Genomic DNA, 19,815 nt, shown 5'->3' on the forward strand with positions numbered 1-19,815 from the left:
TTGGCAACCTCGTAGTTAGGACTTGTTAAAAATTTTAACCATTGAGTATTCGTCCATCTACCCCTTAGATAGGATAGGATAGGATATTTGTTAAAACTAGGTACTCATTGGTATCCTTGGTCGTCTGTCTATCCCATGAGTAGGACTTAGGACAATTTCAGGCACCCGTCAGTATTCGCAGTCATCTGTCCACCCCATAGGTAGGACTTAGGATGATATTTAAGGACCAGGTACCTGTTGGTATCCTTGGTCGTCTATTTATCCCGAAGGTAGGACTTAGGATAATTTCAGGCACCCGTCGGTATCTACAGTCATCCGTCCACCCCGTAGGTAGAACTTAGGATGATATTTAAGGACTAGGTACCCATCAGTATCCATGGTCGTTCGTCCACCTCGTAGGTAGGACTTAGGATCATATTTAAGGACCAGGTACCCGTTGGTATCCTTGGTCGTCTATCTATCCCATGGGTAGGGCTTAAGACAATTTCAGGCACCTGTCGATATCCGCGGTCATCTGTCTACCCCGTAGGTAGGATTTAGGATCATATTTAAGGTTCAGGTACCCGTTAGTATCCGTGGTCGCCCGTCCACCCCGTAGGTATTGATGATTTGTTTTATATTTTATCTTAATTGCTTAAATGATAAGGAAAAATGATTAAAATTGTCAATTTATAAAAAATACAATTTTCTTTAAGCTTGGAAATATGGATACCCACCTGTTTTAAAGGGAATCAACATTCCTACTGAGAGAGGTTTAAAGGGGGAATCTAGATTCTCCTGACATCTGATTCACTAGCGTGATTTGCAACCAAATATAGGAATCTTTAAACATTTTTTAGAATCCTAAAGTATATCCTGTATCAAACGCCACATTAAGGTTAATACATATATATGGCAATACTTAGATATAATACTTAGGTGCAGTTCCTTAAATTCCCCTCTTAAGATTTAATCAAGTGAATTTTTTCTCATGAGATAGAAGTGTATTTTTTAGTTAATTAATCACATGGTTGAATTTTAAGAAGAGAACTTAAGGAACAACACATAAGGTACCGTACCTAAGTTTCGTTCAAAAAAATAGTAATAATAATACAAAAAAAAAAAAAAAAAAAAAAAAAAAAAAAGAAGAAGAAGAAGAAGAAGAAGAAGAAGAAGGGAAATATGAGTTTTGGTTCGGTAAGGGTAAAGTTTTTTATTTATGAAATAAAAAAAAAAAAAAATTGGAGTTCCAAACCAATTCCGCGTATTCGAGAAACAAATAAAATTCAAATGATATTTAAAAATAAATAAATAATAAATGTTAATGCTATTAAAAACTAAATAAAAATAAAAAGAGGAAAAAGTGAAAAAGTCAGGTTGGGTGGGCGTGGGGGCACGCGGAGAATGAAACGGGCAGGGAGGGACAAGAGAGAAACAGAAAAAAAGGAAAGGAAAGGAAAGAAAAGAAATTGGTTATCGGTTGGTTTGGTTTTGGTTGTTGAAGTTTGATTCAAAGTTCTGTTTGCAAATTGCAAGGCAACACAACCACCTGTTCTACTTCTACACCCCTAATACTCCTCATACTCAACTCAATTTGGTGGCGGAACCCCAGCGGCAGACCTCCTCCACCAACTCCTCTTTCTCCGTTGGGAATCCTATTTCCAAGGTAAAATTCTTTTTTTTTTTTTTTTTTTTTTTAGATTTTGGGTCAGCTAGTATTTGTTAATCTTGTTTCTATTCTTAGCAGCAACAAAACACATAACACTAATCTATAAATAAATACTAGGAGTTGAAGTTGTAGACGACGTTGGAGTTCATTCATTCCTTCCTTCCTTTAATAAAACAACCCACCCATTATTACTTACTTACTTATTATCATTTGGAACACAACACTACTTTGGCCGTTCGGAGGATTAGGATTTTAGGATAAAATTCATTACTTTTTTGCATTATAATCACCACCACTATACCTACTGCAGCTATCTCTTTCTAATGCAATAATTTTAGATCTTTCATTCAAAATATGTTTTTATGATTTTTTTTCCCCTCTCTCCTTTCCCCCCTTCAATTATCCAAATGCTTACAAATTACCCTAAATGACCCACCCACAACCCTCTTTTCCCCTTCAATTCTTTCTTCTTTTCCAATGAATTCATTTTATATTCATATTTTTTTTGCCAATTACTGCATTGTCTATCATCATCACCATGCCCTTCTTACACTCCCAAACCTAACCTGCATCTATCTACTTTCTTTGTTGTTCCGAGGAATTTAATTAATCATATAAGTATAACACTCAGACTGCTTACTTTCTTACCTGTGGCTGTCACTCAGACTGCTTTATTTTTAGTCATACAGTGCTACTTGATCTTATCTTCTCTATGGATTTAATTAAACCTTCAATTACTACTATCTTACCTTTGACCTTTTCATCAGTACTACATTTACATGTTGAATTGAGATAATAAGCTTACTCCTGTCTCTGTGTTTTTTCATTTACTTTACTGGTAATTAGATTGTGACCGATTGGGAAATCGATTACTTTCCTACCAGATCCTTCACATATTTTATGTATTCACACTTTGCCACCACCTATCACATAAACGGTGATATGAAAAGTATAGTTTAAAGTTGGAAACAAAGACTTGTCTGTTTAAAAATGATCTAACATTGCATGTGATCTGAAATGGTGTTACATACATATAGTTTTCAACAAGATGATGTTTGAGTATTCCACTTCCCACATTCCCTGACATGAATCATTCAGGATTTTTAACCCCTTGTGAAACTTTTGTGCTTTTTACATGACTAATTTGCAAGTACTTTCATTTGGTTATTATGAGTTATGCTTTCCCCCTATTTATTTATTTTTTTTTTTTTTAATTTCTTAGCCTTCTGAGTTCTTGATAAAGATGACAAGCACCTCTGTTGAGTTAGCAAAACATGCAAACTCTGGGCATCATGTGAGAGAGAACAGTGAATATACAAGACTGGTCATATCAAATGAACTGCATTCAGTGGAAACTGATATCTTACAACCTCAAGCTGAAGCTAGGACTAAATCTTTCATGTGGTGGATCAAGGCCTTTTTATGGTGCATGGTAGTGATAATATTTCTTTTCATTTCCTGGAAATGGGGAGTTCCATTTATTTTCCAGAAGGTACTTCTTATTCTCAATTTTATTTTTTTTATTTAAATTTGTTTGTACTGCAACTGCTTTAATCTATATTTTTTTAATGCTATTTTATTGGGTGATACTGATAATACATACCTGTGCTGACACTCCAATTCAGCAAATATCTCTTGAGGCATTTTATGATAAAAGTGATAGTTTAATTTGGATTTTCTTCGAAGAATTTTGACAACTGCACAGTATTCTGATAATCTCACTGATCTAATGTTGTTAACAACTGGCAATAATATGTATGACTAAGACAGCATAATGTACCATGTTAAATTCAATGCAGTGAAGAATCTCAATGGAAATGACCTAATGTTTGATCTCATCACTTTTTGCCCTTGGTCATCACTCATCACCGTGTTTTTTTTTTTTTTTTAATAAAAAAATAAAAATTTTAATTAAAACTCAAAAATCAAATTTATCTGTAAATATGGTTTTTAAAATTTGCAACAGAATTTATTTTTTTTAAATAAATAAAAAAGTGCAAAATATAGCATTATCATAGTACACTAGGTGTATACCAAAGCATGGCAACGAAAACAAAAGGGACTAAAGAAAGAAGAGATTAAGATCTAAAAAAACAAGTCATCTACAAAGTCCAAAAAGCTAATTGTGAAAAATTGAAGGAATTGGAAGTCCTCTCTTATAATGTCTTGAGAATAGATAACTCTTTTCTTTTGGAACTATGTATTCCACTCTTTCCAAGTATACCACACAAGACATGACAGAGCTATCATCCAAATTCTCCATTATTGAGCTTGCCCAAATTCCCTTTTCAAGAAGCCAACATATCAATTACTGAATTGGACATGACCCAAGTGACACCAAACTAACATGATAGTAAGTTCCACAACTCCTTAGCAATAGGACAATGAAGAAGAAGATGAATTAAGGACTCCCCATTGAATTTACACATATAGCACCAATCTGCAGCTATTGTCTCCCTTTTTTTTCAAATTATACATTGTCAATATTTTCCCTAGTATTACTTATCAAGGGCAGTGTCTTTCACATTTCTTGTTACACACAGTGTACACACATTTTAGTTTTTGAACTAAAATTGTGACTTCAAATGACAATTTCAGTTCAAAAAATAAATTATGCATGCAACAAGGTGTGTGAACTAATAATTACCCTACTTATCAATGCACACGCACACTTTTTTATTTTGATAGGTAATAAGACTTTTATTGAATGAAATGAATATCGTGCTCACGATGGTCACACACACACACACACACACATATGCGTATGTATGTATATATTTTACCTAGTTCTGCAGTCCATGTAAAGAAAGCAACTCTAGGTAGAACTCAACTTTCCAAATGCTCCTCCAAGAAAAAGGGGTAGCTCCCTCACCCCTATCCTTTGAACTCTATAATAACTTTTAACTTGAAATCCATGCTTCGGTGCTAGTAGCCACACCAATCTATTAGTTCCATCCTAGTCAATCTTAACTACATATAATTCATCTTAAAATTGCTATATTCTGTAAATAGACTTGCAGAAAGGAACAATGCAGAGGGATAAATTTAAAACGGGCATTAAAAGGATCTCTACTCTTGCATAAGTTTTGAGCAGTTGAGCTGATATTTTAGCATTGAGACATCACCATAATTTGCAAATTTACTACATACTGATTTAGCTTCCATGAAAATTTTCAGATGCCCTGTTTCTAGTTTTAACCTTGCCATGTAGGCAAGTATCTTTTGTTGATCATGCTCTGTTCTATATAACTTAACAAGAGAGGATATATTTAAAAAATAACAAAACTTGACCCCTTATGAAGTACTTTTGCTATGTGGAGACTCTACATTTTGCTTAATTTTTATCCTAAATATTTATCATTTTCATTGTAGGTTCTCATCCCTCTAATGCAGTGGGAAGCCACTGCCTTTGGCCGTCCCGTTCTTGCCCTCGTGCTTGTTGCTTCTCTGGCTTTTTTCCCTGTGTTCTTAATCCCTTCTGGCCCTTCAATGTGGTTATCTGGAATGATTTTTGGATATGGCCTTGGATTCGTTATAATCATGGTTGGAACAACCATTGGGATGATCCTTCCCTATTTGATTGGACTATTATTCCGTGATCGCATTCATGTAAGTTTCTTACTTGGTTTTAGCTTATGATGATTTAATGAAGTGGGCAATTGTTTTTAGGCTAAAATGCATTTTACACCCTCTAAGTTTGGGGTTGTTTCTAAATTGGTCCCTCAAATTTCAAAAACTGCAATTATACTCTATAACAATGATGTCAATGTGCCCCTTATGGTTTGTCACATTTTTGCCATTGACTCGCTTAAAAAATGGCTTTTTTTTTTTTTTTCTGCCCAAAATGACATTGCTTTTTGGGTGGGATAATTGCAAAATTCTAGCAGATGTTGATGGAAGGGCACATGAACATTGTTGTAATACTTGAGTGTAAATTGTGAGTTTTCATAATCAAATTATTGATCTAGAAGAGATCCCAAACAAAGAGGGTTTAATAGAAAATTGCAATTTAGCCTTATTTTATTTATTTGTCATTCATATTTTCTTCTTACTTGTGCAGCAATGGTTAAAGAGATGGCCCAATAAAGCTGAAATGATTAGACTTGCTGGAGAAGGAAGCTGGCTCCATCAATTCAAAGTGGTAGCTCTCTTTAGGGTTTCACCTTTTCCCTACACAATTTTCAACTATGCCATTGTGGTAACAAGTATGAGGTTTTGGCCCTACATATGTGGATCAGTTGCCGGAATGGTCCCTGAAGCTTTCCTTTATATCTACAGGTTTGTGCTCTATATTCCTAATATGATTATTTTGCTGTGATCATTTCTCTGAGCAAATAAAATATGAAAACAGAAATAGATTTTCCTCTTCCCGTCATTCAGTTGATGGATGAAGCTGTAATAAAAAAGAAGACTGTCTTTTGATTGGTAATTAAACTATGTTGGCTGTACTTATGTGCAGTGGTCGGCTAATAAGGACATTCGCAGATGCAAATTACGGAAGCCTGCACCTGACTACAGTGGAAATCATATACAACATTATCTCCTTCATTATTGCTGTCATTACCACAATTGCATTCACTGTGTACGCAAAAAGAGCTTTAGATGATATTAAAAAGGCTGAGACTAGTGGGGTAGATGTCTCTCCCTCTGAAAGTGGCAATCTCGAGATGGGGAAGCTCCCTCTTGAAAGACCTAAGTAGCTTTATTTCTCATCCGTTTCTTTATAGCCTGGATTCTTTACGAATAGAATAGTACTGTAAATATTGGGATTTACCAAGAGGGCAGGTTCAGATTTTCTTGATCCTTGTAACTCTATTTTTTTGGGACCACAGGGTTTATCTTTGTAAGCACAAAAACTGTACACGCAACAACAATAATAACAACCAAGCCTTGGTCCCAAAATAGGAGGGAAAAAAAATGATTGGTTATGTCATATAAGAAATGCTAGAGACTTCTAGCTTGTCAGTTTCTTATGCATGTTCTTAGTTACCATCTGTGAATATGAGAATTAACTTATGCTTGTTCAGTTAGTTTGACGGTAATTACATCACACTGTCCTAGTCCTTAAGCTCTATGATGTTTTGTTTCGTATGGATTTTTAATTCTGCATTATGTTGTGCACAAACAAATACACAAATGGTGCAGCTTTGATGCTTTATTTAACAAAAATTTGACCCCTTCTAACTTTTTAGGCTAAAAATGTATCTGTTCTGCTTGTGCCTATAGCTGATCACAGCTTTCAACTAGGATCCATTTCAGGGTTTACTTTACCGGGTAGATGGTTTTGTAGCTTAACCGATTCTGTGTATGGTAGTGATGATGTTAAACAGTATATTGTATGAATGTCGGGTTAGAGAGTCAGCTGAAAAAGTAGAGTGTTTGAACTCTGGACCATTTATTTCACTTGCTGTTGTATGCTTGTATTTCTAGTCAGTTCGCGTTAGCAACAGGAACTTATAAAACCATATAGAACGTTATAGATGTTTCATTTTCATTTTTATTTTTATTTGTTTGATGCTTATTTTCCTGCATTATTTGCTGTAGTTTTATTTTTACTAGCATTTGTGATACCCCAAATTGTGCAAATTTGATTAAATTTGATTTTTTGAGTGTGTTGTGTGGGCTTGTGTTGGACCGAATTGAATAATTAAGAAATAGACAATGAGACAAAGCCAAGAGGGGAATCTCACTTCGGATGTTTAGTAAGTGAATCATAGGTTATAAGTAATTACGATGAGTTCAAATTGCCACTTGATTGGTCATTTTGGGTATTAAGTGTGGCTAGCACTTTCCTTGGTTCATGGTAAATGATATCAGAGCAAACTTAATTTCTTTTATTGTTGAAAAGCTACATCCTTTTTCATGGAAGAGAAGAAACAATCTAATGTGCTTGATATCTTTGAAGAAAGTTAAAATGATGTAAAAGGCAGTTGTGCTAACGAAGGAAGCTCTGTTATTGATGTGCTAGTTTCTTCAATCACAACAATTGCTTGTTCTGAAATTTGACCATTTTGGGGTGATTCTTTAGCCATTTTTTGCATTTGTATTTGACTTTCTACAGTTTGGTCCCTTGTTCCGACTTTGTGCCTCTCTTTTGCCCAATGACTCATCCCTGCCCACTCTGCTATTGTTCTTGCCACATGCTCTTCAAACATGCCCCTTTTGAATGCGCTACCCATCTTCAAGCAGTCAGCAAATATTTAAAAAGTACAGAGAGAAATGAGTGATTAGTTCAGGTGTTAGCTGAAGCTTAAATATGATTCCAACAAAGAAGCATATCTGTGATTCTGTATATTATCTAACCTGGGTCACAAGAGCATACAAAGGCATGGTGCAATAACTGCATAGCACTTGAACAATCACACTGCATAAGGAAAATATTAATTGAGCATGTGAATGATGGGAGGCACACAGGCTCGCTAAGATAATATGTTCCATATTCTCTCCCCTAAGTATTACCCCATAACAAGTCTTGTGATAATGAATCCTGGTTTCTCCATGATGCATGAATTGAATCCATATGTGCACTGCATAGTAGTATATTTGATTACGTAAGAATGTGGTTGCATATATGCTTTTGAAATTGATTATGTACCATTTAGCTAACTCACCAAGATCCAGAAGAAGAATGCAATCTCAAATGAATTCTGAAACAAAATGAAGTGAATTAAGTCGAGAACAAGGGCAGGCCTACTAAACCAAAAGTGTTTATCTGAAGGCTTCACTCTAGTTCCTGCAAGGTCTTTTGCGTTCTTCTCCACAACATTATGCACTTCATGATTGTCTATGGCCATCTCTGTTACCTGTTCCTGTTGTGCTTGTGCTTCATGAGCCAAACGGGTGATTATGTGTTCTAACTTAGCACCCACAAAAAGTAGCAGCTGTCACTCCAACCAACTCAAGAATAAGTCCAAAAATGTCATTCCATAAACAAAGACAATTAATTTTCACTTGGAAACAACAAAGCCACTTACAATCACTGGCAAAAAGGACAACCAAAAATACGAGTGCCACCCTGCATGTTCATTTCAGACGCAAGTAAGATATGAAATTCCAATTATGAAATGAGGTGAATCAATCAAGATTTGGAAATTACCTGCCACATTCAGTAGCAAGAAAACCACAACAAACAGCCATAGGTACCAGCTACAGTTGACAACGTTTATCTAAAAAGTCAAATTGAATCTTGGAAAATAATTCAATAATTAAATTTAAACCTCTCTTTGAGTTTTACCTTATGCCAACAACTTTTTTGAAATCAACTTCAAGTGTCCGCACCATGTATTTGTGAAAATCAAATGTAGTATTTTGTGGGCAGTGCTCCTGCAAGGAGAAAACAAGGGTAAATGGCATATGAAACAAAATAGATACGCATAATTTGGTACATAGAAATGATGCAAACCTAACCTTGATGAATCCTAGTCGCAGTGCAGCGTAGTCTGACTTGGTAACAGAACCACGAAACTGTTTGAAGAATGATATCTACCAATAAATATAAAAATCTGGGTGTCACCACATTGGATATAAGCCTTCATACCAGGAAAACATATAGGAAAAAATGTTTTCAACCATTTTATAAACACACATAATTGCATGCAAAGTCATAGAGCAGTACTTTAAACTCAAACAGAAACAATACACTGTTATGTGCAATATGATGGATTTATTATGAATAATTAAATAATTGGAATTGCCCTTGTTTCATTAGGTGTAGTTGAGCCCTATTGTTTACAAAGACATGCACAAAATCTAGTTGAGTTGTTCTTCATTTATGCACAACACTGTCCTTTTTTCTTTCTTTCTTTTTTTTAATTGTCTTTTTAGGCATTTTTGCCATACATGTAGAGATCTGTAATACTCTTTACAACATTGCTCATTGTGTATGCATCAGCTTGTTGCTCGTTGCCTACCTTTGTGTGCATTTGAAAGGTACCTTTGTGTTTAATTATGTAATAGAAATGTAACTGTAATTCATGAAGAATAACAATCCATTATGTTTTGGCACCAGATAATTCTGTTTTGGTTTGTGACTGCATGAATCGTGAAGCTAGACTAGACCATCCATTGACATCACATAAACTGTGAAGCTAACAGATGTGTAGATAGATTGACAAAGAGAGGAAGAGAGCAATCAAGCAACATGGAAGAATTACCCCTAAGGAATGCCCCATGGTCTGCTAATTTTGAACAAACGCACCTAAAAATATTAATAAAACTCCCTCTTCTTCAAAAAAAAAAAAAATTTTTTTTTAAAACTATTAACTTTTTGCATAAATGGAGATATTTATGACTAATTTAGGGATATTTTGAAGTGCATGAGATAAGCTTTGAGTTCATCCACTTAATGAAAGGAAAACAATTACAGTTACCTTAAGACTGATAATTTGAGAATTTAATTATTGCATAGATAGGTTCAAACTCACCATCCAACTTACGACTGCTGCCTTTCTCCAATATCCTTGTGCGCGTTGTTTCAAGAACTCATTGTGCTCATGAGCAAGAGTGATCTTTGTTGGATCTGCACAAAATATTAAGAACTCATTCATGCATCCTAAACAAACCAAAAACGTCAAAGACCATTCAGGGACTTTTTAAAAATTCTTGTTCATGTTACCCCTTTCTGAAATTTCTTGCCTAATTGAATCCTCCCAGACCTTCCATTGGCGTATCTACAAATGTAGAAGAAAAACCATATAAATTATGAAACACTTATTTATCCAATTTCCATCAACAAAAGCATAAAAGGTGTAAAAAACTTCTTAACTGAAAATCTAACCCAAAACATATATACATTTTCAATGGAATCAACAGTTAGAGGCATCAATATATTACCCTAACTCCTCCAAGGAACATTGTAGAGACACAGAAGATCACATGAACAACTGCCAATACAAAGATGAAAATGTGTAGTTGATGCAATGCTTCCAATGATAACAATGGAACCTTCCCCTGAGAGAGAGAGAACCAATTATGTAACAACAAATCAATTGAATATCATCTTCAATAGATAGCATATACAAATGTTTGTTTGGGGTGGAAGATCCCATACCTTTTCCATCTATAAGTATCATTTTCCCTTCCTTTTATTAGTTAGCTACCTATCCATGTATCTTTACTGTATTCTCTAATGACTAGGTGGAGTAATCCAAAATTTTCCCAGACCCCCATTGTATGGCTACACCTGTAATCATGTGTACTTGCAGCGAAGGGGTACATATTCTTTATTTTTTTATTATTATTATATGTCTGTATGTATGTATCACATTTTCATTACTTGTTCATGGTCATTTATATATAGGGCAGCAATTTAATTACGATAAGTCTAAGAAGTGATAATAATAATAATAATAATAATAATAATAATAAAAGGCTAATGTATAAAAAATCAGTTAAAATTACAGGACTATCATATACCTCATGGCAGTGCCCTGAATTAGTATCTTCAGACAAAAGCTGTCGCCGATTGTTAGTAGCTAGATTAGAGTAATGTTCAGAACCATTGGAGGAAACAGCGCCCCTCTTGCATGGAAGCATGGTAGATGAAAGATGAGTTGGTATGCATATGCGACTTATGAAACCTTGAAAGACCGTTAATAGAAGGGAAATGAACCCTAAAAGCATCAGTTCTGCAACAACAACAAAATCAGTAGCACATTGATTAGACTTTGCAAATAATGTAAAAATTTAGGCATGGTGAATTTGCAAGGCAAAATTAATCATCAAGTGAAAGATGACTAAGATTGCAAACTTGGCTTTAATTACTCTTAATAAAGTGAGAGAGAGAGGGAAAGAGGAGCAAACCTTCCTTTAATTTTGTTAACGCTTCATATAGTTTATCTTGACCATTACGCTCCAGTAACTGAAATGCAAACCAATGCAACAAGCAGTAAAATACTTAAAAGATTCCCCACTATGCATCAAAAAATATTCATTATAAAATCATTCAATAAAATAAAGTTCGTTTCCATAATCAGAGAAAAAAAATGTTAAAGGGCCAGTGCAGTTGTGTTTTAAAAAGAAATGTTCTTGAGAACCTGTTTTTTGGAACAAGCACACAGCAATTTTTTCCTGTAAAGTTATCATTAAGAGGTGCAGTGCATAATACCATATTAAAAAATATATATATATATATATATTTATATATAAAACTATTTTTTTTAAAAATCTCTCGATTTTGTCAAAAAGACCATCTCATCTTATGCTTATTTAATTTAGAACTAATAATAAAACTTATGTTTGATAAAAATCTCAATGAGGGCTATCATTGTAAAGTCAAAACTGGATCAGTGAAGCAGCTGAATTTCTAACTTCAATAGTGAATCAAAAGCTAACTCTGGAGAACAAGAAGAAGAAAGGAATACAGAAACAACTTTATTGGGTCAGAATGCAACCAACAATTTTAGTAGAATTTGAGCAAGTTCAATCAAATTTGACATGAATAAAGCAAGTCAGACTAGAATTCCAAAGCCTAGAAATGAGAGAGAAATTTGGCCAGGTATTTTCCTGCCAAAAGCCAAAGAAAGATCAATCCACGAATATAGAGAAGGCCAGCAAATTAAAGAGGTACTACATTACTATATATGCATTATAATAATGATGTTACTAGGTTGTGACAGAAGAGTTTGAATACCTTTCCAAGTCGATGAAGGCCACGCTCAGCACATAAAGATATTAAAACAATGACGGAGCAGACAATGGCTACTATCCATGTGGGTGTATACTCTAAGGAGCTGTTGAATTCCGCTTCCATATCTTGGTAATGCAGTTGACAACGTGATAATGCGGTGAAGTTTGTATATATAAGACAGATCACAGATGGCTGTGGTGTGGGGGCAAAGAATAGAATATGTAATGGAGAAGACAGATGATGACAAAATCAGATTATTTAATGGCGAACATTTTAAGTAACGCACAGAATCTACCATGCATGGAAAAGAGGACAAGTAGCAATGAGGTTCTCGCCTTAAATTCTTAACTTCTATCCCTCCTACTAAAAGCGAAGAGCCAGTTGAACAACGTAGAATAACAATTTTCCTGAAAAGAATTACTTGAGATGTTCATCTAACAGCACTGACGAATCTATCCTGTTATTGTCAGCCAGCATATGGCAAAGCTAAGAACTTTATAGTACTGTTGACCTAAAGCTCTACAACTATCCAATCCCAGTTTTGGGAAATATGTACATCTATCGCTAGTGAAAACACAGGCAAACGAGGATGACAATTTCTCCACAAAAAAAATAAAATAAAAATCACCAAAAGAAAATCTATAAGCTAGAACGCTGGGAAAATGACTACGACCGTTGTCAAACTTTTGACCTTGTCTCCCCCCAATTTAGTCGGAGCATTGTTGAAGCAAAGCTTGGTGGTTAACAAAGTACCAAGGTTTGGAAACTATAGTAACGCAAGCAAGTCCCATTGAATCAATCCATACGGTTACAGCATACAGAGAAATTAATTCACCACCTTTAGAATGGCTTTTCAATATCTAATATTGTTCTAATAACGTTGTTTAAGTGTTGTAGAAATACATATAGGTGAAAAAGTGTTGTGAAAATATATATTGTGATGTTTAAACAACGAAAATTGTTGTTTAAACAACACAACCAAACACCCCCTAAATCCGTATGCACCATGCAACAACACAACATAGAAAGAATACTACATGGAAAATTTCAAAAATAAATCCGAAAAAGCAATAAAAAAGAAGAAAGCTACAAGGTAATCGTGGGACTTCCAAGTGAAAATTTATTTGTCAACAAATCTCAAACTGTCAACTTCTTGTGTTTAAAGAATACATGATGGTTTCATACATATATACTACATATATCACAACCCAAAACAAAGACATTCATAAACATTAGTGATCATCAATTCTCAATGCCGGTCTTTAGTCCCCCAACCAGGCCCCAGTCCATTTTTAGGAAGTCTGTCCTTTGCTTTCTTATGCGCATCTCCTTCCTCATCTTTGCATTTACTTTTTACCTTGAAGGTGACACAAATTCCAAAAAAACTATTACTTCCACCAAAATCATCTATTCGTAAGTCATACAGCATACTTCACAAAAAAGATGAGCACCGACACAGCCTCTCATGGTTTCCAAGGTGCTGGAGGTGGTGGTGGAGTTGGAAACATGGGAGGAACCGAAGAGAAAATGGTGTTCTTATCAATCCCAGTAGTCCTGTCACCTGACAAAGCCACAAGTGCAGCAACTAAACCAGCATTACCAGCAAGGGTTGGTTCGGTGTAATTGTAGTTTGTACGCACATCATGGAAACCGTCATGCTTGTCAGGGCCAGCAGCCATAGCTCCAACAAGTGTATTTGGGTTTGGCTTTGAAGTGTCCCTCCATTTCCATCCTCCTTTACAGTTATACTTGATCTTATTCTTAGGGATAGATGCACCTCTATGGTGGACGTGTTTTGGATAATGATTACCAAAACCCACAATGTAGCTCATCTTCCGAGGATTTTTGCCGAGGATGTAATCAATCTGCCAGAACATCACAGTAAAAGATGGAGTTATTTGCCATCATGTATTGGCAGTAATGTATTATCATGTGAGCAGACTCAAGTCCCCTAGACTGCCGTGCTGAAGGGATTACAACATCACATACCTGTGTTTTGGCAAAATCACGCAAGACCTCAGTTGAATAGAAATTGGGTCCACAGTACCATCCAGGTGTATCTGCAGCCTCAAGATAATCACTGTACAGCGTAGCTAAAAAGGCTGCATTGACTACATACTGAAGAGGTTGAGGCCTTCCATGGTTCAATTGAATCAAGCCACCTGCAAGAGGTCACCGAAATCAGAGCGACATCCCCATACATACATTAAACTAGATATAGAACAAAATAAGACCAATAGAGTCCACTACCCAGACGTAAGATCAAGGAAGTATGAGCAGATTACGATGCATACCTTTGGTTCTATTGAAGCTAGTGAAAATTGGAAGGTATGAGCACATTACGATGCTAGTCTGATTGTGGAATGTTCTTAAAATTTCCTCATATGGATAGCCAGGGCTTAAGAACAACCGCAAACGGCTTAGAAGCACCTAACACAAGATAACAAGCTTATGTCAGAAATGATCCACATACGGCTAGCAAAATCAAAAGTAACTAAGGTTGTAAAGTTCTTAATCCAATGTGCTTATACATCACTGAGCGTCCACAACCAGTGCAACAATATCATTGCAATTTCAAAATCAAAAAATAGTCAAGCTGGTTTTCAAAACATACAAATAAAATTATCATAATCAGACATTATCAGCATAACATCATGTAGAAGTACCTCTTCAGAGAAATTTGAGATAATGAAGATTTAAAATTCATCTTTAAAAAAAATATATATATATATATTTTTTAAATCCAGTTTATGTGTACTGAAAGATCTGCAGTTAGGGAAAACAACAAGGTGGCCTGTGTTCACATACAAAACCAAACATGTATGGATTAGTATCTTTGATAAAAACACAATTATAAGCTGTAGAAACAAACAGGAAATCAAGAAACAAATATGTATACACATAAACATATACATTACGCAGGAAACATGGTTAAAGTACGTAATGGGATATACAACCAGAAAAGCTTTATAGCACTAAAAACATGGGGCCAATACTTGAGAACGAAGTACTAGGACTTAATAATAGCTTAATTAACATAATCACTTAAACAGTACCATTTGAAGATAGTACAACGAAACCAATTATGGATATTCCCTCTGACATCCAAACACATCTATAATTAAAAATTACCTGAGCCCCAGCAAGCTTGTTGTCCCAGCTAAGCACACCATAATCAGGGCCTCCCCAAAAAGCTCCGGCGTGTCTGGCTAGACCAGGTGTAGTGGCAAGCTGAAGATAGGAAGAATTCCCAGTTGCATAGTACAACCAAGCTCCACCCCATACAAACTCATCCCAGTAACTAGTAGAATTATAGAATGTAGCAGCTTCAGAACCACCAGCGCTGTATCTGCCCCTCTGCTCTCTTGAAAACTTAAAGAGTGTTCTGGCTCCATGGACAAGTTTCTGTGAGTAGGCCTTGTTCTCTTTGAAAACAATAGATGCAGCAGCAAGAGCAGCAGCCATTTCTGCACCAAGATCTGAGCAGCTGGAACATGTCATTACAGGTCGTTTGTAATCAATGTCCTCAGGACGCATCCAGCAATAATGATCATTAGAAGCTGTACTCCCTCCAGAAGTATCCCCCGACCCAACCTATCAAAAAAGGGGACAAATTAATACATTTAATTGCCTACTTCACAGGAGATCCAAAGACAAACTTTAACGATAGTTTGATAGCATATCACATGGCTTAATCATGGCACCTGGCAAAAAAAAACATCTAGAGAGTAATATACAAGTTCCTAAATGCTTTGAAAAAGTAAATTCAATAATGATGGGATCTAACCCATAATATCGAGAAAAAAAAAAAAAAAAAAAAAAAAAACACCTTGGTTCCTCCTAGATATACAGAAATGTAGAGTAGCAGGTTCAGACAAAGCATAAGGCATAATAAGCAGTAATTATATAGTTAAATGCAATGAGCAAAGAATTAATAACATAGTGTAGTATACTATATACCTGCGCAACAAGGGTAGTAATGGTATCTGCAGTACTATTGAATGTCTTGAGAAAATAATCAGTTCCCCACTTAATAATTTCTTTAACATGGGTGAGCTCTCCAGCATCTTCATATTTTTGTCTGTATTCAATAACACTCCAGCTCAACATGGTTATAGCAAAGGATTGAGGAAAGTTGAACTTGATAGCATCTCCAGCGTCATAATAGCCACCCACTAGATCCTTGTAAAATGTTCCGGATTGGCCTTTGCCATCATTTAGACAGGAATTACCTCTCCATGATACATTATTGTGCTTTGGGAGTTTCCCAGCTGCAATTATCAAGTTAAAACCCTTAAGAAATGAAGGATCTTTGCATTTGGATCACTAATGGGGACAGTAATAAAAATTCTCTAATAAGGATTTGAGGTTTTTTTACTTTTGATTTTTTTTTTTTTTTTAACCATTGTTGCTACTTAAATCTTAAAAAAAAAAATATATATATATATATATAACTGCTAACAGAACATATTTAGTATACAGATTTGATTGGGCTATGCAAAAGAAACAAAATTATTGCTTTGTGTGTGTGTTTTTAATTAATGGGGCATGTGAAGGAAAGACTTAATCAAAGTCTCTTTTTTTCTGTGATTAATGTACATAAAAATAGAGTAATTGAATAATTTGAATTAATAAATAAAGTATGTATCTATGTCTGATGTCTGATGTCTGATGTAGTAATTGTATAGTGAAGGTTGATAATTAAAAAAGGGAAAGGGGTCAGAGTCAGAGGAAGCAAAGAAAACAAGAGTGAAGAAGAGAGTGTGGACTGGTTTGAGTAGTAGAAGAAAGAGTAGTAATATTAAAAAACGAAGAAAGGGCAGTTGTAGAGAGAAAGGGGGGGGCTTACATTTTTGGGCATTGAAGAACATGAGAGCCTTATGAAGAGCAAGGGTATAGTTGTCAGGAGGAGGATGGGCGTGTCGGTGGCGTGGGACAGTCTTGACGATGAGGGTGATGAAACCGGCCAAGAAGGCGGAGACGACAAGGGTACCGACAGTCCAGACGAAGATCTTGCGACTAACAATGATACAGCCGAGATCGACGTACTTCTTCTTCTTCTGCTCGCCGGGGCCAAGCAGCCAGCTCTGCTGGGTCTCGTCCAGAGGGCGAGAGAGAGCAGCCCTGTCGAAGTCCTGAAGGTTTCGGCTGCGGTCATCGTCGGTGGCAGAGTCAGCAGCGTTAATCTCAAGGGGACCACCCCATGGATCCCTTCCGTACATGCTCATCTCCTTTCGAGATCGAGATCTTATCGAAATCAATCAGCTCCTCCACCCAAAGAGATGGGTAGATCTGAGAGTGAGACTGCGTAATTACAGATAGATAGAAGGGAATAGGTGTAGTACTAGAGAGAGAGAGAGTGAGAGAGAAATGTGGAGAAGAAGAGAAGAGAGAGAGAGAAACAAAAAGTAAAGAAAAAGAAATAACAATTATATGACTATATATCACGCTAAGTAAAATGCTGCTTTGGTTGGAACTGTTGGAGTCTCTAAGAAGGAAAGGAACCCAACACAACACAACAGTGTGTGTACTGTATCTGTAGTGTGTATTTGTGGGAAAGTACTGCCTACTGGGAATGGGAAGGTGAGAGGTCATGCAAATAATAATAATAATGTTGTAATGGGTTGGGTTTGGGTATTTAATTAGTTTTTTTTTTTTTTTTTTTGAGAATCTATTTACATAATATTTTAATAATTAATAATAATAGTACAATATAGGAAGAATATTATTATTAGCAGGACTAGTAGTCGTATATTTTCGGGTGTGGTGGGTGGGTGACGGTGGTAGTCAATAATTATGTCATTCTTATTATTATATGATTCTGATTCATATATCATGTGATTTTTGGGTTGCTTTTGATTAAATTTATATGGTTTGATGACACTGACCCCTCCACTAATCGACAACGACACTCCGTCTAACTCTTAACTTCTTAACCTCTCTCTATTCTCATCTTTACTGGTTACAACACATGAACAATGCGCAAACAAGAAATAAATATATAAAAATCCTGTTTAACTCTCAATCCATTGTTTAACAACTACTACTGCTGCTGCTGCTGCTGCTACTAGTTTTGATTTTAAAGCAAAGCCCCATTCTAGAAGAATGAAAGTAACTCTTTTTTCTGCTGAAAAGAACCCCAACCTCTCTCTTTACTCTATCCTCTTCCATAATTTTACTAATTTCTCTAATTATCAACAACCTACAACCCTCTTTTTAATTTTTTATATTTGTTTTTCTTCTTCAGGATTTTACATATATACCCCCAACCCTTCTCTTTCAAATTTTCTACCTAAATGCTTGCCGACACTTAAAGACACACCCACACCCACTAATCTAATTGCTTGCTTGCTGCTGTCCGCTTTTTATTTTGATTTTTTTTTTTTTTTTTTTAATCTTAGCTGTCTCTTAGTTGTATATGCTGGGGTCCATTTTTAGCCTTTCCCTTTTTTATTTCCATTTTGGCCTTTATATATAACCATTCGCACACCCACGTAGAGGGTGGAAAAAAAATAATATATATAGATATATATAATTATTTCTAGACATGATATAGCCATTATTGTTTACAATTTATGTATATAATTTGTTTTCTTTAAAAATTAAACCATTTCTAAAAGTAATTTTTATCTCTTTTTTTTCTTTTTTTTCTTTTTGAGAAAGATATCTCTTTTTTTATAAATATATAATTTTAGCTTTTTTTTATTGACATTATTCATTTTTGAAGTGACCAAAATAACCAAATTGGACCAACATAGACCAAATGAACTAAACTAGACCGAATTGGACTAAAGTGACCAATGTCGAACCATAATTAGTAAACACAAGTTAAAAAATTAATAATAACTAGTCGCTAACCCATGCGATACACGGAAAAGGTGTTAAGTATGATATAAGATTTAATTTCTTTGATGAACATATATGATTAAATCTTGATTTATTTTAACACAATCAAATAAATTGAATTTGTAAATAACACTATATAGCTAAAATATATATTAACAATTATATGTTATAGAACGAAGAAAACATAAAATGGATTTCATCTTCAAAATCAAATAAGGTGGTCCTGCAATATGAACAACTTGGATTTCATCTTCTTCTTCTTCTTTTTTCTTTTTTTTTTTTTTTTTTTTTTTAAATGAAAAGATGGGATTTGCTCTTCTTACACTCTAGAATCAAGAATTGGATAGTCATAAAAATAAACTAATTAAGAAATTCAAAAACCGAAAATCAAAACCAAAGTGGAAGTGGAAAAATTAATAAGCAATTGGAATCTTACGAAGGAATTGAAGGTTGATGGCAGGGGATTTGGGAAGCTCACATTCTTTTTTTTTTTTTTTTTTTCGATAGTCCTCTCTGATCTTTTGTGTTTGCATTTTGAGAAGAAAAAAAAAAAAAAAAAACACAATGTTTATAAACCCCATTATGCAAGAGCTTGGAAAACCCATCAAAAATAAAAAATAAAGTTTTGCCCAGACTCCTTTCATGCCCAACAAAAGCGAACACACAAAAGCCTTGGAATAATGTTGCTTTCTAA

General features: G+C 35.1%; 3 protein-coding genes across 3 annotated transcripts; 1 reads left to right on the plus strand and 2 right to left on the minus strand.

The window, feature by feature from the left end:
- The first annotated feature begins 1,351 nt into the window (after positions 1 to 1,351).
- Positions 1,352 to 6,678, plus strand: LOC115977683. The gene is made up of 5 exons (XM_031099696.1): positions 1,352 to 1,645; positions 2,871 to 3,140; positions 5,021 to 5,257; positions 5,709 to 5,926; positions 6,108 to 6,678. The coding sequence occupies exons 2-5, from the start codon at positions 2,892 to 2,894 to the stop codon at positions 6,346 to 6,348; spliced, it is 945 nt and encodes a 314-aa protein (XP_030955556.1). The 5' UTR covers positions 1,352 to 1,645; positions 2,871 to 2,891; the 3' UTR covers positions 6,349 to 6,678.
- A 738-nt stretch (positions 6,679 to 7,416) lies between these two features.
- Positions 7,417 to 12,756, minus strand: LOC115965519 (MLO-like protein 13). Its single transcript, XM_031084766.1, has 14 exons — positions 12,279 to 12,756; positions 11,450 to 11,507; positions 11,063 to 11,274; positions 10,481 to 10,597; positions 10,263 to 10,317; positions 10,072 to 10,166; positions 9,056 to 9,130; positions 8,883 to 8,971; positions 8,745 to 8,794; positions 8,623 to 8,663; positions 8,260 to 8,529; positions 8,108 to 8,175; positions 7,952 to 8,012; positions 7,417 to 7,827 (listed from the first exon to the last, which is right to left on the minus strand). The coding sequence occupies exons 1-14, from the start codon at positions 12,396 to 12,398 to the stop codon at positions 7,558 to 7,560; spliced, it is 1,581 nt and encodes a 526-aa protein (XP_030940626.1). The 5' UTR covers positions 12,399 to 12,756; the 3' UTR covers positions 7,417 to 7,557.
- Positions 12,757 to 13,362: 606 nt separating this feature from the next.
- On the minus strand, positions 13,363 to 17,860 carry LOC115977684 (endoglucanase 25). Its single transcript, XM_031099697.1, has 6 exons — positions 17,125 to 17,860; positions 16,236 to 16,546; positions 15,408 to 15,869; positions 14,570 to 14,705; positions 14,265 to 14,437; positions 13,363 to 14,140 (listed from the first exon to the last, which is right to left on the minus strand). Exons 1-6 carry the CDS (start codon positions 17,501 to 17,503, stop codon positions 13,739 to 13,741), a joined length of 1,863 nt encoding a protein of 620 aa, XP_030955557.1. The 5' UTR covers positions 17,504 to 17,860; the 3' UTR covers positions 13,363 to 13,738.
- Between the last annotated feature and the right edge of the window lie 1,955 nt (positions 17,861 to 19,815).

This window comes from Quercus lobata, chromosome 2 (genome assembly GCF_001633185.2).
Source record: "Quercus lobata isolate SW786 chromosome 2, ValleyOak3.0 Primary Assembly, whole genome shotgun sequence".
NCBI classification, from domain to species: domain Eukaryota; kingdom Viridiplantae; phylum Streptophyta; class Magnoliopsida; order Fagales; family Fagaceae; genus Quercus; species Quercus lobata.

Excerpts from the sequence above, each read along its gene's own strand:
- LOC115977683 (XM_031099696.1), top strand. The coding sequence starts at position 2,892 with ATGACAAGCACCTCTGTTGAGTTAGCAAAACATGCAAACTCTGGGCAT. Across the intron at positions 5,258-5,708 it reads TATTCCGTGATCGCATTCAT|CAATGGTTAAAGAGATGGCC; the intron begins GTAAGTTTCTTA and ends TTACTTGTGCAG. Across the intron at positions 5,927-6,107 it reads GCTTTCCTTTATATCTACAG|TGGTCGGCTAATAAGGACAT; the intron begins GTTTGTGCTCTA and ends ACTTATGTGCAG.
- LOC115965519 (XM_031084766.1), bottom strand. The coding sequence starts at position 12,398 with ATGGAAGCGGAATTCAACAGCTCCTTAGAGTATACACCCACATGGATA. Across the intron at positions 11,508-12,278 it reads GCCTTCATCGACTTGGAAAG|TTACTGGAGCGTAATGGTCA; the intron begins GTATTCAAACTC and ends TTTGCATTTCAG. Across the intron at positions 11,275-11,449 it reads GTTAACAAAATTAAAGGAAG|AACTGATGCTTTTAGGGTTC; the intron begins GTTTGCTCCTCT and ends TTGTTGTTGCAG.
- LOC115977684 (XM_031099697.1), bottom strand. The coding sequence starts at position 17,503 with ATGAGCATGTACGGAAGGGATCCATGGGGTGGTCCCCTTGAGATTAAC. Across the intron at positions 14,706-15,407 it reads ACAAGCTTGCTGGGGCTCAG|GTGCTTCTAAGCCGTTTGCG; the intron begins GTAATTTTTAAT and ends ATCTTGTGTTAG. Across the intron at positions 14,141-14,264 it reads GTGATTTTGCCAAAACACAG|ATTGATTACATCCTCGGCAA; the intron begins GTATGTGATGTT and ends ATGTTCTGGCAG.